This window comes from Leptidea sinapis, chromosome 19 (genome assembly GCF_905404315.1).
Source record: "Leptidea sinapis chromosome 19, ilLepSina1.1, whole genome shotgun sequence".
Taxonomy (NCBI): Eukaryota; Metazoa; Arthropoda; class Insecta; order Lepidoptera; family Pieridae; genus Leptidea; species Leptidea sinapis.
Genome location: NC_066283.1, coordinates 6013365 through 6040623, shown reverse-complemented (window position 1 = coordinate 6040623; position 27259 = coordinate 6013365). Strand labels below are relative to the sequence as shown.

General features: G+C 34.8%; 2 protein-coding genes across 2 annotated transcripts in view; both read right to left on the bottom strand.

Moving 5' to 3' along the window:
* The window catches only part of LOC126969977 (rhophilin-2), a 135413-nt gene extending 133282 nt beyond the window's left edge, over positions 1 to 2131 (bottom strand). Inside the window, exon 1 of the mRNA XM_050815624.1 lies at positions 1997 to 2131. The gene's annotated coding sequence lies outside the window, so the exon portion shown is untranslated. The remainder of the gene's footprint in view (positions 1 to 1996) is intronic.
* A 7011-nt stretch (positions 2132 to 9142) lies between these two features.
* Positions 9143 to 27259, bottom strand: part of LOC126969692 (uncharacterized) — a 30573-nt gene continuing 12456 nt past the window's right edge. Inside the window, exons 11-25 of the mRNA XM_050815239.1 lie at positions 26689 to 26802; positions 25253 to 25415; positions 24837 to 24916; positions 24155 to 24337; positions 22800 to 22923; positions 19911 to 20092; positions 19027 to 19171; positions 18172 to 18290; positions 16408 to 16570; positions 14830 to 14990; positions 13816 to 13989; positions 12354 to 12548; positions 11429 to 11599; positions 10988 to 11132; positions 9143 to 10168 (exon numbers count right to left, since the gene is read on the bottom strand). Of these exons, the coding sequence (XP_050671196.1) occupies positions 9877 to 10168; positions 10988 to 11132; positions 11429 to 11599; positions 12354 to 12548; positions 13816 to 13989; positions 14830 to 14990; positions 16408 to 16570; positions 18172 to 18290; positions 19027 to 19171; positions 19911 to 20092; positions 22800 to 22923; positions 24155 to 24337; positions 24837 to 24916; positions 25253 to 25415; positions 26689 to 26802 (2411 nt within the window). The 3' untranslated portion in view covers positions 9143 to 9876. The remainder of the gene's footprint in view (positions 10169 to 10987; positions 11133 to 11428; positions 11600 to 12353; positions 12549 to 13815; positions 13990 to 14829; positions 14991 to 16407; positions 16571 to 18171; positions 18291 to 19026; positions 19172 to 19910; positions 20093 to 22799; positions 22924 to 24154; positions 24338 to 24836; positions 24917 to 25252; positions 25416 to 26688; positions 26803 to 27259) is intronic.

Sequence of the window (27259 nt, the reverse complement as noted above, 5' to 3'; positions counted from 1 at the left end):
TTTCCTATGTCATCCGGGGATAGATGACATAGGAAATATTAAATTTAAAAAAAAATTGGGATCCTTACTAAAACTTCAATAAGGTGTAAAAAAAAACCTAAAATATTCTTTATATATTAATTAACAAAAATATTATTTTGCAAATTGAAAAATGTTATCAAATTAATGTATTGCTATCGGTCCTCGAATTAATCTATGAAGTTTGAACGAAATCTCGTCCTTTAAAGTGGGTCAAAATCGCGCCCAAATGAGTCGGTTACAAACAAACAAACATACATACAGGTGAACCTAATAAAAAGTGTCGCGACAGCATATGATGCACACGAAGTCAGGGTATCAGCTAGTATTTTGTTAGATCGGCAAAGGGTCTTGTCATTCCTCTGGTCCTGGGTTACCAGTGGGAGGCTCCTTTGCACAGGATGCCGGCTAGATTATGGGTACCACAACGGTGCCCATAATCTCTCCATAAATCTCATAATCAATGGGAGGCTCTTTTGAACAGGATTCTACCGTGAAGCAGTAATGTGTAAGCATATGTTGGATGAGAGCAGAGCAGAACTGATTGTCGTGGAGATCTTTGGGGGGAGGCCTTTGACCAGCAGTGGACGTCTACCGGCAGATATGATGATGGTACATCAAATTGACGACCCCTATAGCCCAGTGGTTAGCGACCCTGCCTACTGAGCTAGAAGTCCCGGGTTCGAATCCCGTGCATTCATTTATATGATGAATATGAATATTTGTGTCCGAGTCATGGATGTCTATATGTATTTATGTATGTTTAAGTAAGTATATTGTATTAAATATGTCGTTGTCTTAAACCCATAGCCTGTACCTATGCTTAGTTTGGGGCAAGATAATTTGTGTCAGAGTGTGTCAATATCTTAATATATAGGTTACGTGACACGTTGTTTGTCCGCGTAGGATTCCTAAACTAATGAACGGATTTTTATAGGGATTACTTCATGGAGTGCACTTTGGTCCACCTTGAGAGATAGGATAGTTTTCATTTTGATTTGGTACCCATAATTATTTTTATTTTCTTTGTTTGTTTTGTATGGAGATATTTTCTATGAGAGAATTTAGTGACGCACGGTTTGACAGTTCTGCTGTGAAACGATTTCATTATAATAACAACAAGATGTTTTGTAATATTGCCAAATTCCTATAAAACATTTTTTTTTTTATTATCTACAGAACAACGTCTGTCGGGTCAGCTAGTTATATTATATTATTTATCGCCTATCAAATATACAATCGTTGGTTTTAAAAGCGTCGATCGTGCAATAGGTTGAACTAGCCCGCTACGTAGGTACCAATATGTTTATTGGACGTTTTACAACACTAACATTTTTTGAACACGCTCCTGTGATTCCTGTAGTATTACAAGAGAGTGTGGTCTGCGGTGGTCACGGTCCCAGGTTCGAATACCAGTAGTTACAAACGTTTCCAGGTCGTCGATGTTTATTTGTATTTATGTATGTTTGATTAAGCATATCGTATTCAAAATATCGTTTTCTCCCAACCAATATCACAGGCTATGCCTAGTTTTGTTTACGGTTAGATAATTTGTGTAAAAAGTGTGTCTATATTATAGGTATAATGTTAATATATATTACAATCTCGACCATTCGTGGGTCCGACTGACGAATCTTATTGTGGACTCGAATTTCCCAAAAATTGTGAAAACCAATTCAAAAGAAGACTAAATTAATTTATTATTTTGAGGGTAACCCAAAAATATGTAATGTAGGTACTTCAACAAAAAAACAATAAATAGGTACTGGCATGTAAATTAATAGGGCTTCGTTCTTTGCGGTATGTAGGTAAGTATCTTTTAACCTAATCCAAGTAAAGTATATTTATCTCATTGAATTGACGTGTCTCATGTATGAATAAGTGAGCTGTACAAAAGCGTTAACAATGCATAAGAATGTTATCTTAATTAGTACTACTAACGAGTAACTTATGAGTTAACGATAAAGCATAAACTTACCTCTATTTAATATCGATTAGAAAACCATATCACTACACATAACACTTTAAAACAAATCACAATAATCTAATCAGTGTGATAATTGGCGCGAATAACGTTGACATTCGAAGTTATTCGTATTAAGAATAACAATTTTTCAAGTCTTTCCTTTAAACGGCGCGCGTTCAACTGAGGCATTCCATTTACCGGTGACTTAATGTGTGTCTGAGCACATGTTTGGCTTTCAATGCTGCTTACCTTCCATTTTTCTAATTTATTTAGACGTAGAAGGTACGCAATGTACTTTAAACAGTATTATTTACTTGCATGTTCATTGAACTCGATGTTTGATTGACAGATGACAGGATAGTGAAGTCATCGATTATGGCTTTGTTCGGCGTGTTCTTATAATCTATACTCCATGTTAATACTAGGAATATTAGATGAATTCGATATCAAAATATGCTTTAGATCGAGAATTATGCGTTTTATCATAAAGTACCTGATTTTTTTGGTAAAATCGTATGTTTTGGAAATTATAGGTACCTACACAAATTAAATTTAATGCGGGACTCGAACCTCGCGAGCGAGCGCTCTTCTACTGAGCCAGGCGTTCGGGTGACGTATCGTTTTACAAAATAACAAATTGTGTAGGTATTTAGATACGACATTTATACTGATGACATATGAATAATATTTTTGGTTATTTAAACAAAGAATCACGAGCGCAATTAGTTTAACATTTTATTAGAAATAAGTATCTACTTACCTTTTTACAGTTTATCAAACTATCACTTATTAAGTATATAACTGCTTAGTCTGGCGATAAATACTGTTAATTCACTACCTATTACCTATATTTGTTGTCATGGGATACTCATCCCAACTTACCTGGCCGGAAGTTGTGGTATAGTATACGGGTATGCGACCCCGGCTCCCCTAGCTATTACTGTCCTAATAATTTCCTTCCTGGACGGTGATATCCTACATTTCTTATTTCCCACTTTAACTTACCAATCTTCCTTTTCACACCACCTATCCTTCCCTTTCCCTATTCCTACCCTCTCCGCCAATCCAACGTTTGCCGCGCGGATGGATGCAGGGCTAGAGGCAAGCCTAGTCGTTAGCGTGCCACACTGCTCTGGGACCGGGCGACCCAGAATCTACCTCGGAGCTCAGCATAATCAGGAGTCAAGATGGGAGCATTATAAGAGGAGAAGAATGTGTGCTAAAGAGATGGAAAGAGTATTTAGAAAGTTTGTTTGAAAGAAAGGAAGTACATGAACAACATTCGGCACCTTCTATTGAAAGTAATAAAAATGTAGATGAAATAGTGAAATTCAAATTTTCAAATTCAAATTCAAAAACACTTTATTCATGTAGGTCACAGAAATGACATTATGAATGTCAAAAAAAAATATAAAAATATTGTTTCTTATTGAATTTACCGCTACTTCGTAAAGGGTTGAGCTAATGAGAAGAAGTAGCAAGAAACTCATTGCCACTCTTTTAAGTCAAGATTTACAATTAAGTTGTTTTACAAATCATTTCATTTACAATATATGCAAAGTGACGCAACAAAAATACTCAAATGTCAAAAACGTAAAGGCTTACATGAGGAAGTCAAAAAAAGAAAAAAAAAAGTAAATTAATACTTATAAACACAAGAGTTATTGAGTATAGTAGATGCATCAATCCACACATACCGTAAATAAATAGAGGCATTATGTGTGCATTTCATAAAATAAAATATATAATAACTTTAACTTTAAAGGAAATAATAATAATAAAAAAACACATCAAGCAGACCTCCCGGTAACAAGATCATCCCACGTCGGCGCCACAAGCAGAGGCATTTAAGCGAGCATGACGATACCTGTCACGAGAAAGCATTGAAAAGTATGAGATTAGGTAAGGCTGCAGGATATGACAGGATTACCGTCGGGCTGGACAGGGCATAGTGGCTAGCTAGCTAGTACCGCCTTTTCAATTTGTGCTGGCGAAATGAGCAAGTACCAGGAGACTGGTGCAAAGCTGTAATCGTGCCATTGTATAAGGGAAAAAGGTCACGACAAGACTGCAGAAATTACCGCGGTATAAGCCTTCTCAGCGTCGTCGGTAAATTGTATGCGAAAGTATTAATTGAAAGAGTTGTGAATGAAACAGACGAAAAAGTATGGGACGCACAAGCGGGATTCAGAAAGGGAATGGGATGCACGGATCAGGTCTTTTCCTTGCGGTGCATAGCCGAAAAGTTTTTGGCTAAAAACAAGAAGGTCTATTGCGCGTTCGTGGATCTAGAAAAGGTCTATGATAGAGTGGTGAGGAATGAGTTGTGGTCAGCATTGTCCGCGAACGGTGTGAGCAGTGACCTCATACGAGCATTGCAATCTCTTTATAGAGATTCTAGTGCTTGTGTAAGGATAAACGGGGCCTACACTGAATGGTTTAATATTGAAAAAGGTGTAAGACAGGGATGTGTAGCGTCACCGTGGCTGTTTAATCTGTTCGTGAACAATTGCTTGATAGATTTAAAAGAGAATGAAAGTGGATTGAGAATAAGTGAGTTACTCGTCAAATGTTTTTTCTATGCTGATGGCCAAGTATTACTTGCATCTTCGGCTGAGGAGTTGCAGGAGATGGTAACTGTTATGAATGAAGCTTTTGGTAGAAAGGGAATGAAGATGAATGTAAAGAAGACGAAAGTGATGGTGCTTGAAAGAGATGAGGTAGTGACAGACTGCAATATCGTGATTGTTGATGAAAAAATTGAACAGGTGAATGAGTTTGTGTATATGGGTTCTAAATTTACAAGAGATGGAAAGTTTGAGAGTCATATTGAAAGAAGAGTGAATGCAGGAAACATGGTGAATGGAGCTCTGGACTCCTTCATGAACAGGCAGAAGGTGTCTAATAAGACTCGTTTGGCTGTGCATGAGGGGGTGTTGGTTCCAACACTCATGTACGGAAGTGAAAGTTGGGTATGGCAGAAGAAACATGAAAGCAGAATAAATGCAGTTGAGATGAGAGCGTTGAGAAGTATTATAGGAGTCAAACTGAGTGTTTTGACACATATCACTCCTATCGACAGGATAAGAAATAGTGAAATAAGGAAACGTTGTGGTCTGAAAGAAGATGTTGTGACAAAAATTGAGAAAGGTATGCTAAGATGGTTTGGAAATGTCGAGAGAATGAATGAAGAACGATTGACGAAGAAAGTGTATAAGGCCAGTGTGAATGAAAGTGTTGGAAGGGATAGACCTAGGCGGACGTTTCAAGATCGAATCATGGACGTCTTGAAAACAGGCCAGGTCAACAGTACCCTAAACCGGAGAGCATGTATGAAAGGAATAATGAAAGTGGACGAAGCGAAACATGTTTGTAAGGATCGTAGCAAGTGGAAAAAAGTGGTCTCAGCCTACCCCTACGGGAAAGAGGCGTAATTTTATGTATGTATGTATGTATTATTGATAAAAATTATGTATTGATTGCCACAAGTGATTATGTTGGTATCAAGATTTACTACGCGTTTCATACGAGCAACATTTCTCATCATTTTCTATGGGATTCCCGTCTATTGGACGTAGTGGTTAACTTGGTTAAATTCTCTTTGATGCTACCCAAAAAAGATCCCGCAGACACGACAGACCAAACCAAAAGAGTACTTTTTTGTTAAGGAAGAAGAGGAAAAAAGTGCGTATGTGTCACCTGATGCTAAGTGACCAGTGTAAAATAAAAACAAAAGATAAAAATGATTCATTGATTATTTATTTACATAATTTGGACACGAATATTTTATTTTAATACACAATAAAAGTTTTAATATTACAGCTTAATTACGTAGGTAGGTATTATTAAAAGTAATGATAAAGACTACTTGGTAAATATCCAAACTTACCACAGACCAATAATACCTATAGACGGATCGAAAAGGAGAATTTTAAAAGACATTTAAATTGACGAATTGGCATATTATTGGATAGTAAAATCTGCACTATAATGTATGCAAGCGAAATTATGACTACATAAATCAGATTATTTTTGCTATATAAAATACTTACCTACTTACTTAATATTATAGGGAAGTATTACATAAAATTAAAAAAAAAACTCAAATATGTCTTCTGTAGGTAATAAACATACAATTTTATATAAAATTAGCTTCACGCCTGCTTAAACTTCGCTAAACCTGAAACTGTATGGTTATAAAAGATTTTTTAAAAGATTCTGAAATTTCATTATAAAGAACATTCATAATTTTATCTGACTTGATTAATAAAAGATATGGCTAGTTAATTAATTACAAATAAAACATTCACAATTTTACTTACTTATGTTTAAATTGCAAAATAATTTATCGAAAATTAATAACTTGTTCCACTATTTTATAATAATATATATATATATATTATTATTATTAGAAATTTAAGTTACTAAACTCCAATCCTAGGTAATAGTTACTTTTAAGACAAATTAAATAATACCGAATTCATCTCTTCTTCTTTACAAATTTATTAAAGCTGTCAAAAATTTCAACACATCATATAGATAGCCCTTACAAGTAAATCCTACAGGACTACGAGTGAGAAGAGAGTGGTTTTTTAGTAGCTGCTCTATTTTTAGGGTATGTATTGGATATAGTTATGCGTGAGATAATAAGTACTTACATCATATTACAATGCAATTCCATAATATGTACTGTCTTCTGTACATATAATTCACATATGTTTTAAAAATATTTTAATATCAAAAAGAAATACCAGAAATATAGATATATACAAATTATTTACTAATTCCACAAATTTTGCCGTTTCGGTGACTTCGTCGACTTATTTTAAGCGCCGTCTATAGGTAATTAATCTGTTCACTAATAATTATTAATTTGACTCATCTTTGATATGCTTAAATTACATGTCTGATATTGTTTAGTCTTAGGTAGTCTTTAGATTTAAATAAAACTTAAAATTTCAAAATCTACAAAAATTTAAGTTATCAGATAGCTATTATTACCAAGCTATTATAGTCTAATCTATACTATAATAAAACTGTAGAGGCAACGGTAGATTTGGTATTTTTTGGTGATAAAGGAAATGCTGAGTTGAGCACGACAATTCAAATTAAAAAAAAAAAACAGCCGGCTATCTTGACCAGATCGTCGGTCCATCTTGTGGGAGGCCTACCAACACTACGTCTTCCGGTAAGTGTTTGCCATTCGAGAGCTTTACTGCTCCAACGGTCATCTATCCGTGGAGCTATGTGCCTTGCCGACTGCAACTTCAGTTTCGCATCCAACTGAGCTATGTCAGTGACTTTGAGTCTCCTACGGGTCTCCTCATTTCTGAGTTGATCTCGCAGGAAGTTGTACGCGCTTTTTTCACTGCTCTCAATATAGTGATTTTAAAATAATTGCTATACAAACTAATGCAACATAGAAGTAATAAAACTCAAAAGACATAAGCTAAATGTTATGTTGAAAGATACGGAATACCATATCTATTTAAAAAAATATTTAAGTACAACTATTTTGATTACAATATCTTTTTTTCAAACTAAAAATTTCACGTTTGTCACATAATTAATCAAATCCATAAATATTAAACAATGTTTGTTATAATTATACTATTATTCAATAAAAACGTAATTAAAATACTAAACGCCTTTTGCAACTTTATGAGTAATAATTAATACCATAAAATATACTCAGATATTTCAATGTCTTCTTAAATTATAAGTTTACTTAAACCACGGACTAGTAAAAAAATAAGGACTCCGTGTCACCTTATATAACAGTGTAGCACAAAAACATGCCGATTAACGTGTAAATACATAGCCCCACGCACACACTTAAACTACTACAGGCCGATAGGCGGCCATTATGAGAATTGTCATTGTCTGTGACAGATCAGTTTACGTCTCAATAAAATATTTTAAAATATGCCGTCGTGCGTTGTGTAAAACCGATACTATATAAGTATTTGTTGCCATATATCTTATATCTTTAAACGAGCAATTCTTGTATATATATATATATATATATATATATATATATATAATCTGAATCTCGGAAACGGCTCCAACGATTTTCATAAAATTAAGTATGCAGGGGATTTCGGGGGTATAAATCGATCTAGCTAGGTTTCAATTTAAAAAAAAAATAGTTTTATCCATGTTTGAATGAGAAACAGCTACAATAACATTAGAATACAAAGGTAAATTTCGCCACTATATACAAGACTATTATAGCTCAGATGGGACATTGGGTGATCCGGAAAGCAGAAGACCCCGGTTCGAATCCAGATGTCCTATTAGTTTTTTTTTTTTTTTGTTCAAGTTTTGTACATTCTTAAAAATCCGAGCAAGGCTCGGTCATCCGGATATTGATTACTTAAGGGAGAAAAAATTGTGTAACTAGTATCCCCCGTAACCGCACACACACTAGCATAACGGTGCTTTACTTGCTAATATCACGGCGCGGAGTCCTTCTTTTTTTACTCGTCCGTGACTTAAACTAGTATTTATGTATTTAATTTATAAATAATATATTAATACATCATTAGCACACATATTATATAGCACAAATAATAATTGAATATCGTATATTAAACTGAATGTGCCTTTTAATTGCATTTGCACATAATAATATTATTTTATATAATATCTCTTCTATCTAAATTAGGTTGCTGTAAAAAGTTGTTCCTATTATACAAATGATTTAAGTTTTCTTTAGTGTTAATTCCACCAATATTTGTTTTTAAACAATTCGACACGTGTTTCGCGTCTACATGAGGCATCCTCAAGACGTGTTGTCTTGCCAAAAAATGGCACGAGACGCGAAACACGTGTCGAATTGTTTAAAAACAAATATTGGCGGAATTAACACCAAAGAAAACTTAAATCATTTGTATAATTATGGATTTCCGCAAAGTAACGCCTACTTCAATAAATTTAATTTTTTGTTCTTATAAATCTAAAACATAATTAAGCTTTGAACAAAACCTTTTTAAAAGTATTTTATTATATATTACCTACTACAGGTAAGACAATCCAATATATAGCTCTCATAATTTTGAAGAAACTCATAGTAATATAGATTTTTGTATTATGTTAGATAATACTATATTTTACTTAATATATTATATTTAATACTATGTCAAAGAAGTGCAGGAATACAATCAAAGGAGTACATTAATAATTACATACTGATTATGTAATTAGCACTTATATTAATTCTAAAATTATTTGATTATATACGATATGTTTCACTAAGTTTTTTTTTATAAATTTCAATATTAATTAGTGTTAAAGACTAAAATAGATTATAAAATGACTACCTAGTTAGATCCAGTAATTGTCTGTAAGTATCGTTCGCGTTTAATACTTTTCTAAGCTGCAAAATGCTATTTTAAACTAGGTTATAACCCGTCGGAAATATGTGGACACGATCTCCCCTCCCCACGTTGCAACTCGCCCCGCGCACATCCTTTAGTACTGTCGCTAACACAAGTGCAATTGCAAACATTTATTAGTTTTGAAGTTATTGAAGGAGTTATTCTTATTGATTGTTGAGTTGTTGTGTTTTTTTTACATTGTTAAATTGAATAATTCTTTGTTATGCCTTTAATTTACAAACTAAAATTTATAAATAGTACTTTGTACGTTTATTCTCAAGTTAAATTTAGCACGTCAAAACCTTGAAAAGTGTAAAATCTTTGTAGTTAGTTCATACATTAAAATTAACAATTATGCTTGTGTTGGTGACTATATCGATGATGTGATGTAATTTTTATAGGTCCATAGATATATCCAGCGGATATTTTTTACATTTCTGTGGTTTTTACAGTAAGAACTGTTTCATCCTACAAATATCAAATGCATTAATCTCCCTAACTTACAAATAGTAATTATCTTCCCGTATCCCGCCTTAATATTCTATTTACCCTATAAATTCTATTTTTGTATGATTCTATCGAACCTCTACGTAGAAGTCTGGTAGCTGCCACTCGCGTCATAGCGGCATTATAACTCTCCGGTGTCAAAATGGCCGGCGTTTCTAATTTTGACAACTCCGTTGGCAAGATGGCGCCGTCTGACAACATGGCGTCGATGTCACCGTTCAACATTGCGATCGAATCCGCCGATGTGTAGTTGGATATTGGTGTACATAGTGGTATTGCGTTTGACCATTTTCTGTTTCTGAAAGAAAGACATAATTGTATGTGCATCGTTTCCGATTCAAGTTCGAATATTTTTATTTTAAATGGAATTTGACAAATCATTTTTTCAACTTCAATATCTACCCCTTAGATTAAGGATTGGTCTAACTAAATACCGTAGGCGTAGTCGCAAAGTGCGGCAACTACTACTACGCCCAAGTGGGCGAACTCGAGCCAGTCTCGAACAATGTGTGAAGATGCTAATAATTGAAACTAAAACGCATGCGTAAACGTATGCGTAGTAAACTTTGAAAAATTAATACTACAAGAAATGAGAAAGACATTGGGATCATCAGTAAGTATTTTGTATTTTATTAATTTCAGTGTAAAATGACACGAAGAGTATGTCGCATCAAGCATCTGCCGTAGGAAAAAAGTTATTGTTCTTAGGTAGTGCGTTAACTAGTTGGAGCGCAGCGGAGACCAATCCTTAATCTAAGATATACCCATTAGAAAAGATTTACCTTAGAACTAAGAAGGATGGACGTAAGTAACACAGCAGGCTTCTATGCATAATAAAATTATCGTAAGTTTATGCTATAATTATTATTTTTCGATTTGGCAATGGATAAATTACAAAGTATAATATAATTCTGCAGGTTTTTCATTTAATATTGAGCACAGATAATAAGTTCAGAATTATAAATATGGCGCAGGTCCAAATCCTAAAAGATTTATTATTATCAACCAAAGATGGTTTGCAGTCGGCACATATACTTTTTAGTGCCTTTATCAAATCATGTCTGTTCGTACATTAAAGTATTTCTATTTAAATAGTATGAATATTTTATATACTTACTTCAGGCACCTCAACATGGGCGCTCCTTTGATCTTGTAGCCTGGCTCACAAGTGAAAGAGACGGACTCTCCAATCTTGTAGTAGAACTTCACCGAGGACATGCGACCCGATATCGTGGTGCCAGGATACGTGCAGGCTTGAGCACCTGGAGCATTTTATAAATGTTATATGACCTTTGTAAGCAGGCAACTACAAAAATAATTCATTACGAGACTACGCAATAATATTCCATTCAATAATAGGAATCCTCCATTTTTTTCCACACTGTTTTGTTCAGTGCTTCTCTGTCCATGTTGTAACTGCCATGACTTTAATTTGGTCGTCGCACCTTTGGTTTTTCTTCAATTTCCCGAATACCAAAATACAAAATACATTATTATTAACGTCTCGTATTACACGCTAGTTACCATGCAATTTAAAGTAAAATATGGTGATACGCACAAGTGGGTGGCTTATCGCTCCATCTGCCGCTGTCCTGGCAGACTAGGATAGGTCTTCCGTGCAACGTGTGTTCAGGGTTGCAGTGGAACTGCAAGACGTCACCAGCACGATAAGGTGCGCGACCCAGCACGTACCCTGATGCTGGAGGGGGCAAAGCTGGGCAGGATACCTCTGAGAAATAAAAGCCAAGTGAGATGCGTATGTTAAGTTGGCGGCGCAAAGGCCGCCTTTCATCCGTGAGGCGTAGTTCTATCCCGCCCACCACCATATTTTGATTTTTTTACTGACTAACTAATGGACTGGTTTTATGCATGTGTGATAACAGGATTAATGATATCAAGAATTGGTACAATCTTGAGTCATGGTTCAATTTAATATAATTTCATAAGGTTATTTATATAGATACATTATAGGCACGTCCTTACTTAACGTCCTATAACATGTTGAAAAATAATTTATTTTAAATTTAATCCAGTATTGAGTCATTTCATTCAAAAATTTTATATATATTTTTTATTTAAACTTAGATTAATAAATATATTTTGTTAATCTGTGTGTTTAAAAAGCTCCTTCATGCATTTGGAGGTATAATGCAGGAGGAATACAAAAATCATTAGTGCAGGAAAAAAACAATTTTCCGAACGCTAAACATACACAGAAAACCTCTTTTTTGAGCAAATATACTCGTACCTGTTAAAGAAAAATATTTATTGCACTAAAAATAATGATGAAATTGTGTACATACCAGTACATAAGAGCTATGGTAGCATGATAACTAGGTCACCTAATAGCCACTCAGGGAAGTTTTGCCTTAAGGTGTAACAGATTTTATTTATACTTGACAGAATAGGATAGTCATTAACTAAATTAACTTATATACATCCAGACAAGGAAGTGATCCTAAAATGTTAAATGTGAGTAGTACCTCGACAAACTGGGAACGGTTTCGCCCAGTCAGCAGCTGGTAGGCAGACCGTTTCCGTGGGTCCACTGAGCGCCCAACCGGGTGTGCAGGAGAAGGCGGCCCGACCGCCAACTCCTCGGGAAACCACGGCTACCCTGGGACGTCGCTCGCCGTCTTGCAGCGGGGTGTCGTGGACGACGTCACCACATTCAACACCTGGTGGTGTTATCAAATCTTATTATTATTATTTTAATATTATATTTTCTTAGATGTACTGTCAACTTAATAAAGGAGTCGCGTCATTTCCCAAAAAAATGGTTAATATCAAACAAAAGGAGGTAAGCTATTGGTATAAAAAAAAGGAGGTAAGATCGGTATTATTGATGCTTGTTTTTTATTTATTATTTATTTATTTATACTATTACTCATTTACAGAAAGAATCTTAAAAGCTAACATAGTCCCGCAAAACTGTTTGGACAGTTTGTCTGCAGGATCAAGTCTCTTGTAATACATTAATGCTTATTAGAACATTGATTTTATACAAGTGTAATTAACAAATATTGATAAAAAATATAATAAAAAAATCTAATTTTAATTTTAAGGCAGTGTTGACAATAAATATTTCTTAAGTTTAGTTTTAAATTTTCTTTTACTGGTTTCTAGTCGGAATTCCTCAGGCAAGCTGTTTAATAGATAAGGTTGGCGTTTTTTCAAAGTCCTATCTCCGTAGTAGTTATTGATTCTGGGAACCTCGAACTTACCAGCGGACATAAACCGAGTATCGTGGTTGTGCATAATTGGGTTATGTTCATGATTGCCATGATTGTTAATGGCTAATAAGTATTTATGTTTAAATTAGGGTAATCTATCATGAATTATGTCAACCTCCTTGCTAATAGAATTATAAATTTTTGTTAGCCTTGATATAGCGGAAAATTGCTTCAGGCTAGTTCTAGCAACAGGTTAGTGTAAAAGCTTCTACGTGGGACTTTCAAATTATAACTACCTAACCTCTTCTGGATCGTCTGCTCGTTACGATAAATAATAGATACTTATATTAATAAAACGAAATCATAAGTATATTGTTAATATTATTTAGCTGCTCGAATTGTCGGTAATAAAAAACTTTGTGAACGGATCAGTTTCCACTGAGAATAGACGTCGCTTCATTGTGTGTCTTCTATGACGAGAAGTCTTCAGAGGACTTGCACGAGACGCCACCAACTTAAATATAACTATCGTGCTGGATGCACGTGGCATTCGTCCACAGTGCAACGTTATTCCACGCACCACAAGATTGTAAAAAACCAAAGTCATAAAAGTTATATTAGATACCCATATGCAGATACTTAAAATCTAATCTATCTAAAAGGGTATCTGCCTTTCCTTACGCTCCTGTGATTTCTCTTTCACCGGCAGAAGACCCGTATGCTCGTTAGTCCTCCAATTCTATAAAAAAAATGGAATTTAATTACGAATTACTTTCACAGACGGGTAGTGGAGCACTCCAGTTGCCGCTAGCTCTGCAAACCAGCGTCGAGGATCCAAGGAGCGCGTTACCGTTGGCACAAGAGAACGTTATCTCGCTGCCCAGCCTCGTCTCCAGGCTGCTGGGTACAAGGCCACGACGGATTGGCAACGGAGGACAGTGGACGTCTGAAAAACAACATTATACTAGGCGTTTTATACGATCAAGTTCTCGATATGAATTTGGCCAAGCCCTGTTAGAAGCTCCAATTTTCTCAGAATTTATTAAAATCATGGAACAAATGCTCTGACAGAGAAGAAACTCTCCCAGTTTGTTTTTTTTAGCGGTTTGAAAATTACAATTTTGTCAAGTTTAAACAAAATCGTCTAAGTCATTTTCTATTGTTAAAAATAATCAAAATCTCTGTTTTATTATTTTGATTTACACGTAATTTTCATTGTTCATTTTTGAAGTGTCTGCCATGACCTTGAGTCAAAAACAAATGAAGCCAATAGCCATAACACTATACTATCAAAATTCATAATATGAAAAAGTATTTTATTTATTCTGACGGTGGCCATTTTGTAATTCGCAAAGATTGCAAATTACGAAAGTATCTAAAAAACTATAATATAATTTGAGTTGTACTCCCCTAAGACATAGCTAAACCTCGCTTCAATCTTATTTGAATATTTTTTTTTACGAAAATAAGGGACTACACGAGCAGGACGTTCAGCTGATGGTAATTGATACGCCGTACCCATTACAATGCAGTGCCACTCAGGATTCTTGAAAAATCCCAAAATTCTGCGCGGCACTATAATTGCGCTCGTCACCTTGAGACATAAGATGCTATGTCTCATTTGACCAGTAATTTCAGTAGCTACGGTGCCCTTCAGACCGAAACACAGTAATGTTTACATATTACTGCTTCACGGCAGAAATAGGCGCCGTTGTGGTATGAGCAATATCGTATTCTCTAATTATAAGCTGTAAGTAAAGACAGGCTTCTCTTGTTCTCAGCTCACCCTCCACAATAATCTCCACTTGATGGCTCTGCCTGGCCGGGGTCTCGCAGCGGTACACCCCGGAGTCCTCCCTCACGGCATCCATGATGCTGAGCCGGTACTCCAGCTGGCTGTCACGACCAGGATCCGTTGTCCAGCCTTCTGCGTACGTGCGCTCAGATCTAATGAATCATGAAATTCAAGAATCATTATTCCGAACCTAGCCTTAATCTTACAGAATGATTTTATTTATTTATTTCATTTTGATTTATTTATTATGAAGCCAACGTGCATAAAACTAACTATTAATCTACGGACATATTTAAAAATTCTTTTATAATGAACTTGCAGTACCTCCATAATTTTATTGACTTCTTTTTTGAAAAATGGGGCAGACTGCCGAAAAATATCTATGCCAGTTCTTTTAACCTTATTGTTGTAGGTGATAACTATTCTACACAAGGGGGCGGATCTGTCTAGATTCGATCTAGCTAATCTAGGCCTGAACGTTAGTTTTTTAATAATATCTGACCTAGTATTTCCTTTAATACCGCCAATGGAACCCTACTCAACAGATTTGGGCATTCGACGCCTCCATCTTTAATATTTTTCAAGAAAGGGAGATCAATAAAGTCCCTGCGATCAGACAGTGACGACGCTTTGTAAAATTTAAACAATTTGTTATGTTTTTAAAGTGATAACCCTCACTTCTAGGATTAATACACAAATAAAATTTGAAAAACAAAGTTTTATGAACGATGTGGGACGAACCCACGACCTCCGGCGTTCCGTGCCGGTTCTCTAACCAACTGAGCTAACCGTTCGAGTGACGTATCGTCATAAAATCTTATATGCTTTGTTAAACTCTCAGGTTGTGGCTTCATCTACAGGATCTACTCTACAGTTGATAACCTGCTCAACACCAATATTTGCATATTAGGAAATTGACTTGAGATGTCGCTCTTGTAAATCTAAACAATTTGTTATAACTTTAAAGTGATGACCGTGAGGGTCATTCTAGGTTACCCTAATTTTGTTTTTTGTGTAGGTGTTAACATTTTTAAGTATTTTATCCTTGTATAGTAAGGTGCCCGAAAAACTTCTGGAATCTTATTGTGTATCAGTATATTTATTCGGGGAGGTATATTTTTCTTAAATTAGCATCAAATACTAACGTCTACGATCTCTTACAGATGTAACAAAAAGGCAGTAATAAGCCCAGCCAACAGAAGTTAAAACTCAAGACACTGGAATATTATTAAAATTGTTATTGATTTATTGCAGATATCAAATATGTGAAAACTTAATAATGTTCAATTTTTAACGCAAATTTCAAAAACAATCGTCGAGATATTTGATAGAAATAGCTACATAATTTGTTTTATCTTTATTAATAAATTTTACAGATTTTACCAATCCATAAAGTCATACCCATATGATACAGACAAGTATATAAAATATATTTCAGTGGAGGTATATGTGCGTATACATACGTGTCTGTACGCATGCGCAATGTGATAAGCATGTCGAGGTCAACCGTGACGCGAATTAATAAGGCAGCGCTCTCCTCTCTCTGAAGTATTATCAAAAATTACTTACTCGGGATAAGTATGGGTGACGTTCCACTTAGGGTTTCCGAACCTTCTCATCCAAAGGCATTCCATGTGCAGTACTGTGCCAGGGTAGACCAGCAATTTTCCGTCGTTGGTCTGAGCTATAGGACCTTGGGAATGTCGGAACAAAATCGTTGGTGGTTTCTCCACTGAAAAATATTATTAATTTATTAATGAAATGTTTGTTCCATATTTGGTAGGTAAGTAGGTTATATGCTTGAATCAACAAATGATCCCAATCATGTAATACTAAAGGCATATAAAGGCATAAAAGGCATTTATTTTCTCAAAATTGATTCCTTAAGAATTCTTTTTGATGTCATTTATTATACTACTAGATACTACTACCGCTTCGGAAACAAATGGCACTCTGAGAGAGAAGAAGCGGCGCAAGAAACTCTCCCAGCATTTTTTTTTGCGCTCTTTTCAATAAAAATATACAATATTGTACAGTCATTTCTATCGCTATAAAATAATCACAATCTAGTCCCAGGCTGTCCGATCATTTAGATATTCAGCAGTGGAGTAATAGAATTTACGACAGAGCCATTTTTTTATAAAACATTTAAATTTATTTATAGATAATGCCTGAACAGTGGCTGGGACTTTATTGTAGAAGTGTATACATTTACCCTTATTATTATTAGCTATTATGTATCTTATGAAGCCTACTAGAATTAGTTACAAGCAATCCCTTATTTCTAGTGTTATAATAATGAAAATCACTATTAAGAGCAAAAAGGTGACGATTTTTGTGAACATATATTAAATTTTCATAAATGTACTGACAATGAACAGTCATAATATTTGTTTCTTTAAATTTTTCTTTGAGAGACGGTCTATAACCAAGCTGATATATAGCACGAACAGCTCTCTTTTGCAGTGCAAACACTATATCAATGTCAGCAGCATGACCCCATAGTAATATACCGTACGTCATGATGCTGTGAAAATAACTAAAGTACACTAATCTAGCGGTCGCAACATTCGTGTACTCTTTAATCTTTCTAACTGCATATGCCGCAGAGCTGAGTCTATCTGCTAGATACTGCTGCTACTGCGGTTGTTTTCCCGCATATCAAACTTAAACTTAAACTCACGCACATACAGGGCCGGATTTAAACTCAATGCCGCCCCTGGGCACCGGAAAAAAATCCGCCCTAATACTGGAATTTTACATAAACTTATAGTTTATATATTTATTTCTTTCACTTTCACTTTTCACAAACTTTTTTTCACTTTCAAAATTTTGTCGCCCTAAAAAATTTGCCACCCTGGGCACTTGCCCCAACTGCCCCTAGTGTAAATCCACCGCTGCGCACATAAAACATAAGATTTACTTTATAAAATCATCGCAGTTCTTTAGGTTCTGCTCAGAAGTATCCAAAAATATGAGTACCAGCCACAATTAGGGACTTAGCTATCTTATGCGTAAAACCAATGGATATCTACTAAAGCAAAATTTCGCAGATTCCGTCTTACACATATCAAACCTTAAGTGGGGATGGACTGATCCATTCCCGAGAACATAAGGTTCTAGAGAGCATCTTGAGGAGAAAAGCAGCCATGAGAAACACTGCAGATACGCAGGAAAGATTATCTTAAACAGACTATGGATTCGATCTAGATGTTTGTAGCCTAAGATAGAAATACATGGCACCAGATATAGGAAGCCTATATATCGTAAAACTGGAAACAGCTTAATAAAATGAAGCCGAGAAACGTCCACAGCACAAAAGATGTAACTTACTGGCATAATCATTCTCTTGATTGAGACCGAAACACGTCGGCTTGACTCCATCCCAAATTCCTCCAATGCATCGTCTCGTCTGCGATCCAGTCATGGCATATTTGCCTACGTCGCTGCATCTGCAATAATTAATGTATCTTTTTATTAATTTATTTAAAAAATAACAATGCAGGTACACTTTTAACCATATTGAATCAAATGACATACATACACACGCTTTTTTCTCGTCGGGGTAGGCAGAGACAACAGAACGCCACTTGCTTCAATCCTTACAATACTCACGTGCTTCCTCTACATTCATTACTCTTTTCATTCTTTGCTTGTTTCATATGTCCCCAATTTTCCCCGTCACACACAACCCTACCTACCCTACCCTTGTAATTGTAACTTTGATTTTTCATTAGATTATTGCGTAAAATTATTATACATTTATATTATTATTTTAGTTAACCTGACGTTTCAAGAACTTTCCAGATCTCGTTTTCAGTGATACTGCAGATAAACACTTCATCTGTTGCAATAATAATAAAAATGTTACTTTTACTTAAATATCTAACATAAAAACAAAGTTAAAACTACACGCGTTTTAATCCTTTAAAAAGTGTCTTATTTTAATGTGTAACACTCCCGTTACTCAAACAAAATACCAAATGAAATTTAACCATTTAAAGTAACAAAAACATGTATTTACTTGCGTTAAAACGTAAGACTTGCTTTGTTAAACGCGCTAATGCCTTATCTTAACTAAAGCCTATAGGTAACAATCGATAGATAGATTTAGATAGTGCATCAGCGCGTTTAAACTAATGAATAATATAAACGTTCTTCAGATTTAAAATATCAATATTGATTTACCTCGATACAATAACAGCACCCGGGGAGAACTCAACGGTTTCTGTAATCTCCAAGTCATTGTAGAAGGAGACGACGTTCGGTTCTTCGTTGCGGAACGTACAAGTGTTGTTGTTTCGTAGTTCTTCACTTTGGGCGTCCAATTCCTCTGCAAATATAAGTACCACTTCATCGCATTTTTGAAGCTTATCGGCCAAACATTTACGAAGGTTACAAACAATACATATTAACTGAAGTATGATTCGTTATTGCTGAATAATTATGTTAAAACAAGGGTTAAATATATTGCAGGTTTGATACTAACTGACAATTTATGTTGTAAGTAAGGGTAACTATTAAATTTTAGGTACGACAATAACTGAAAAAATATACATAATATATTTCATAAAATTTTAACCATAATTAAATTACGACCTGGCTAAGAATCAACATTCACAAAATATGTAACTTTTATGCCATGGACCAACAAGTATCCTAGGATTCACTAACTGAATAGATGTGTGGAAGAAATATTTCAATGTCATTGTGAAATATCTAAAGTTAAAATTGAATTTATCTCAGAAACAGTAAAGGAGTTAGTCAAGCAACCCTCCAAAAGAATATAAGGTTTGATGGAATAGGTTTAGGAAATAGTACGTCAGGATAGTTACTGAAAAAATACAAATGTAAATCTAAAATTGAGTATAAATTATAAATATAGTAAACTGCTGATAGCTTTTATTCAAGTATTTTACTAAGATCTTCAAAACATGGATAAACTTGCGTTTTTTTATTACTTCTAGTAAGTAATATCAAGTGATCCAAAACAATTATCAATTTATAGATTCTTCTTCTTATATTGTTACTTGTAAAACTTCGCTTATTTTAACAGTTAAAGGCGATCTTACCACAGTTAAAACTCTTTCCAACCCAATTGCCATTCTCACATATAATCTTCCACGTCGTCTTCTCTCCCATAACTGACGCTATGCAGCTGAAAGTGATCTTCACGCCATGTGGAAACGTATCAGATATATCGTAAGTCTCATTCACCTCAGCACCTTCGCGATATATCAACGTTCCTAACATCCTAGAATATTTCATTACTAGTAAGAGTGAGAAATATTAATGCCAGTATTCCAAAAACTTTTAAATGGACGCTTGGTACCACAAATTGTTAAACCAAGAATTATGCTTTAGCATTGTAAAAACACCAAAAATGTTGATCTAAAAACAAGCTATGACAAAGGTCAGCCTGGGTGCTCGATTGCCCCTATTAAAAAATATCATTTAATTAAAATTGGTTTTGCTGAATTTTTTAAGTAATTAAAGAGTAAATAAAATATATAATATACAAATCTGCAATGCAGAAAATACAGTGTAAAAGTTATTCAATTAAACTTGGGAGGAAATAATATGTCACATATTATACCTTAATTGTTCTTGTTAATGCCTCTAATATTAGTTCAGTATTTGCTCAAGATGTTATTAATTAAGAAATTATATAAAAGCATGCACTAACATATTCGCAAAATATCGCAACAAAAGATAAGCTCGGCAAGACAGAAAGGAAAAAGCCAAAACTGCCAAATCCGCTGACATTTCAATATTTTAATCTAAGCCCTGCCTTCTGAGGATTTCGATAATTTTTCAGAATTAAAAATGGTTGTCAAGATCTAATGATGAGAAAGTGAAAACCAGATTGTTTAGACTATAGTCAATAACATAGAAATACGTTCATTGGATCTATTTGCAAAATTTTATGTTAAAAAACAAAAAAATATGGTACATTTAACATCTAATGTAACCGTTAAAAATTATAATGACAAAAATGAATTAAAGTTTAATGAAAAAAATCAGATGGCTGAAGACACCACTAATACGGATGTAATAGTGTATGTAGCCCCGTAGAAGAGAAACAACTAAAAATACACAAATTCTATACTTGTTATACTATTACTGAGCTAGTAAATAAAGAAAATTTAAAAGAAAGGACTATATATCGTATGTTACAAAACTGTGTCCAATAGTTAAATTTGTAAAAAATAATAGTAAACGCAGTTCTATGCTTTTGAATAATCTTTAAGAAGATGTTTTGATGATTCTATGATATAAAATGTACAAAGAGTAACGTTATAAAAGTAATATTTCGAACCTAGAAGGTTCTCACCAGGGCTTGGCATCCCTGAACGCCTCTGTTCCCTTCAGTCTTTCCAGCCAGCAAATAAGAAACGCAGACTTTGCAAAAACATTTTTTCGCACTGTTAGTGAGAATTAAATAGCAAAATGCACCCAGATGAATCTTACATTTAGAGCACAATTTGCTTTAGCTTAGCTAAGTCCGCAAACAAAAATAAACGAGATAATTATGAAGAGCTCCTAGCCAAGATTTGCTTAAGTAATTGCAGGCTTAGAATAGCCACAAGATTTCATTAAATTAAACCTTTTAGTAATTAAGTAGACATTTATTAGAATCTTGGTAAACTTGGCTAGGCTTCCAAGTACTTAGTGACTATTCCTTACTTAGTTTCCAAACGTCATGAACATCTATTAGTTTCCACTGATAATCGAGATATATACAGTAAGCTCGAATCAAAGTATCTAACCAATTTCAACCATAAATTGGAAACTATGCATTTCACAAATGAATCATAAGTTCACAACGAGCTAATTGGAATCTTTTGTCCAGAGGTCAATTACGTAACACCAAAAAAATGGACGAATTGTCGTCAGTCAGCGATAGTTAAAGAATTGATCAAAATTACATAATTGACCATTTGCTGCCATATAATATATATTTTTGTCATTAAATCAGAAAGAAATAAAATATGAAATGAAAGCCACAATGAAAGCGACTTTTACTCATACATAACATCCTTACAATAAAACTATTTGGTATTTATGATTTAATTAATGCATTGGTATAATCAATTAATATTTCACAGCCATACACCTATTAGAACCACAAATTATATTATCCCAAATTGATACAAATTTTCAAAGAATAATAGATAATAATATTAAATTAAGACGCTAACACTTATAATTTTGGAAAATTAACAATCACTGCAGTCCGTGATCATGCTAAACCTAAAGTCCACGAAAAGGAGAAATGATAAATTTTTATTTTCCTGATCTGAAAGTTAATCTCTGATGAATATACACGAATACTCTAAAAGAAATATCTTTTAATTCATGTTCAAGAACAATACTTTAAACATCTACTAAAACGATAAATACCTAAGTACTATATACAACTTTCGATTTGTTCTGAATTGAAATTTGGAACGCGTTCTTTGGAAATTGATCAATGAATAATTTGGAATTAATTTTGTAGCATACCAAAAGTACATCTCCTGTATCAAAAAGCATAAAAGAACAAGCATTTCAAATATATTCTGGAGTAGTTAGTTTTTATTCTTATTTTTTAGATGTTTACCGCAAAATTCTTTTTCTGTGCCAATTTTGCAGATACTTCAAACACATTTATGATATGTATATATAAATAGGTGTATTCCGCAAAATTCTTTTTCTGTGCCAATTTTTCACATACTTCAAATGCATTGAATTTAAAATATATGTCTGATTTTTGTGGTGGAATATTACTTATACATCCTGTAATCTTAAATTGAACATCTGTTGCAATCCGTTTTACCCAATAAAATTGACAACTATATCACGTCAATTTAGTCCAATTTGGGTCAAGCTTAATGAATTGTATAGATTAATGTTTAGTAAGATGGCAACATATTTAAGGTAAGGTACAGTCAATGTTTGATACTATGAAAATTTTATACCTTTTAGGTGGAGCGCAGGGGAGAGCACCTTCTTGAATATCTGCCTCCAGTTCGGAGACATCTTCCCTCACAATGTCAGACCCGCTCTGGTACTTGCGTTTGATCCAAGTCGGTGTCGTATTTACTGTCGAATTATTTGAAAATGACTTATTAATTTTTTTATGACAATAAGGGACGAGACGAGCAGGACTTTCAGATGATAGTAATTGAAACACCGTGCCCATTACAATGCAGTGCCAGTGCTCAGGATTCTTGATAGGCCCAAAAATTCTGAGCGGCACTACAACTGTGCTCGTCACCTTCAGGCATAAGCTGTTAAGTCTATCCCCAAATATTTTTAATACAATCTATGCCAAGTGATAGAAACATACATAAACGTTTTGACTGTACATTTTAAATATTTTTGAAGTCTCTACCTTGTTTTGGGGAAGATCCAGAATCACCAAATTTTAGAACAAATAGAAACAGGCGAAAAGAAATTCAAATTCAAATATTTTTTATTCAAAATAGGATTCAAAATCACTTATTGAACGTCAAAAACTACCACCCATTCAAAATAGACTGACTCAGACCTGAGAAGAACGGGCGCAAGAAACTCAGCGGGCTTTTTTATATAAAAAAAAGAATTACAATGTGATATCGTACAATAAACATTTATAATTAAAGAGCCTGAGGGTGTTCGCTTCATTCCCAGTCTGTGGTGTCATTAAGAAAATCGTTTATGCTATAGTAACCTTTCCCACACAAAGGTCCTGGAATCACCACACGAGGAAGCTCATTCTACAGCTCGGTTGTACGTGGAAGAAAGTTCCTTGAAAATCGCACTGTGGAGGAACGCCACATATCCAGATGTTGGGGTGGGATGATATCCTAACTTGTGGCATTGTGCGAAGGTAGAATTGGGCAGCAGGAATCAGATCAAACAGCTCTTTGGAACACGCCTCGTTATAAATGCGTTATGCCCGCTATAAAGAAGAGACACACTGAAGCGACGTCTCTACGCAACGCCAAATGATCTAGCCATTCACAGACCACTGGATTCCTGACAATTCAAACAGCTCTGCGTTGCACTCGGTCATATGGATCGAGCTGATACTGGGGGGTGCGCCGAACCAGAAACATGGATATGGTTTACCATTGAAACGTGTTTTACCAAAGCCTAAATTTATCGTAACAAGAAACCTCAAAACATCACTCTATATTCATGTGAGATGCTGTTGATTTAAAGCAAAATGGTGTTCCTGGATAACAATCAACCTACTAATCTTATTGAGATATATTATTTTAAAGCATTACTTATTACGTCAAATAAAAACAATGACGCATTAGTCCTGTTTAGTGTACACTTGGCTTACCTAATGGCTTGCAGAAATCTTGTACAGTCGGCTGGAGACGTCCGAGGTGACAGTTGAGCGTTGCTGGGGGGGAGCGATCAAGGTCGCAGGCGACGTTGACAGAAGATGCATGAGCTACAGTTAGACCAGAGCGGTAGCCTGCCTCATACGTCGCTCCTGTCAGTTGTGGAAGTTCGCAAGGAGCTGCAATTGTTGATATTTTATGAACCTCTCATATCAAATAATCAACTGATAGAAATGCAAAAATTAAATATAAAATCACGCAAAAATATTTAATTCAGCTCGCTATTTAAATGCCGGACTCATTCTAGGCAAAAGATTCAAAGGAATTCCTATCTCTAAAGCGTCGGGACAGACCCTGGTATCGAGCATCTCATAGAATTCGAAATACTCTTTTAACAGAATAAATTAGCGCCCAGCCCATAAACCTCAAGTTCTATCAAATCCAGATTGAAATTCTTGCACAAGATTAGCCACAAATTTAGCCTAATCTCGGTGGCATCCACTTAGATAGCAGCTTTATCCCAATATTCCAGAAATTCTCTTTATGTAATAAATCCATCATCCGAAGTAGATGATAATAATAATTTAAAAAGAATTAACATCAAGGGCTTAGGAAAACTTCATAAAGGAATAGTACCCACGTTTGGAACATATAATTAAATTAATTAATAAGTTATACCTGGAACACACTCAGGCATACTGGTAACTGCCCATTCTCCTAGCCAACACCTCAAATTTGTGGGACCTTGTACTTTGTACCTAAAATAAAAAACTCCACTTTATATTGTAACATTGACGATATAAAATCACGTACGTATCATATCCATCCCCAAAGCAGAACTTTTAAGAGGAAATAAATTAAATTTTATTAATCTTTGTAATAAGATACAATAAAAATAAACCAGTAAAGGTAATGCAGTAAAGTAGGCATAAACTATCTAGGATAAATTTCGCATCGAATGGTGGTAGTTTCATGTCGATATGATCAGTGGTTTAGGCGTGATGGAGCCTCAAACAAAGACCATTTTCATTATATATATCGATAGAAGATATAGATATTCGCAGAGCCAATACTAAAATACCCCAACTCCTTACCCATATTCACAGGAGAAATGCACAATTTGGCCATTAGGTACAGGAATCGTTTCATTCAACTCTTGCTCCTCATCTCTACTCGGCCCAGAGATCAGACTTCCCAAATTTCCATTGGGCGACATTGTGTATATTCCATATTCTATTACCGGGACATGGCAGGACTCTGTAAAACACATAGGTCTTAGGAATACAACCGTTTTATATTAATAAACACATTTATATTCTGATGCCGATAAGTAAATTAATAAAAGTAAATTAATGTGAGTAAATCTTAGCCCGTCTTCAAATGAAAAGCCTCCCTTTAATTTAATTTTTTTATGAGAAAAAGAGACGCAACCATACGCCCTGCCCATTACAATAAAGTCCTACTTAGGATTCTTGTAAACGCGAAAATTTGGAGCGGCATCGCAAATGCGTTGTCTCATTACCACAGTTCAGTCCTTCAAACGGAAATAAAATAATTCTTGCACATAAATGGCAGAAAAAGGCGTCGCTGTGGTACTTTCGTAGGTGGTGCAATTAAGCCTCCACCTCCAGACAGGTCAATTATGTAGGAAGGTAGGTCTACAATTAACTTGATTTGCGTAAGTTAGCCTGAATAACAAAACTCTTTTCTCAAAGTGAAAATAAAACATTACAAGATTACAAATAATTTCAATACACCACAGTACTTGTATGTACGTTAATAGTAATTCACTTAACCATTTTTATGCATTGGGTGATGAAATATTGTAAATTGTAAGAATCTAGCTTGTGAACCTTATTTAAAAATCCAGAGTCTATATTTGAGTTGGATAAGAAGTCTATGCGTGTCGCCTTGTCATTAAAGGAATTTTCTACCTATTCCAAAAACAAAAAAAAAATACGATACTATATTACAGTTACTAAGTAATAGTCAAATTTTAAAAACAATGAAGTTCCTTCTCATAGTGGTTGCGCCATTTAGCTTCATTGCGTAGAATGAAAGGGCTAACTTGGATCGCTACGTTATTCGCGAAGCGACCGTGAAGAGTTATACGTCGACCCCCGCATCTCAAGACGTGAGTTCGATGTGCGCGCGCGTCGCTACCTCATATTATAAACTTTTATTTAATATTTTGAGCTCTTCATAATTTACATTAATTTGAAAATAAGCTGTGTCTGTGGCGTAATAAAGTGAAGGACGTCCTGGCGAGGCCTGCAGAAGATATCAAGGTTAGTCTCTGGAATTTTACTGCATTGAGCTAATTGGTATTACAAGGCGACAAACCCCGCTACTTTTTTTTCCATACAGTCCACTCAAAATAATCTTTTAGATTACCCATCGCGATCACATAGACATGTTCATAGTACGTATTAAAAGGCTATTCATTTAAAGGAGGGGTATATAATTGTGAATCTGAGTGAGATACATGCGCATTGCAACGTGATCATTCCGTATTTCTGTGTCTACTCACGGACTTCGCATTTTGGTTTTTCTGGTTTCCATCGTCCCCGAACACATTTAGCTGTTGCATTTATTTCCAAGTTCAATCCGTACCCTTTGCCGCATGCTACTCTGACTATTGTTCCTGGAAATTTTAAAGAAATTACGAAATCAGTACAGATTTTTTGTATTGGAAAATGCTCGAGAGCGCGTAATGACGCGGAATACGCAGCTATTAGGCCACCTTCTACTTCACTGTAAGCAAACGAAAATAAGTAGACAGGTAAACTTAACTCAAAATGTTAATAGAGTGTGCCTTCTGATGCAGAACAAGTTTGATGATAATAGATATTTGATTGGCCTAAAATCTGGTAAAAGGTAAACGAGTGGCAGAAATTCACAGAGTTGACTCTACATTTTCTTCAATACTCTGATTGTAGAACTAACACTATATAGCGTATTGTTCTTCTGAGGCATTTCAGTCACCTAACCTATTGTGGTGATGGTAAGATTTTGTGATATGTTACGACTTTATGTCGTTGCTATGAGAGCTTTGACGCTACTTAACTTCAACACAAACTATCAAGTTGAAATGGTACTTG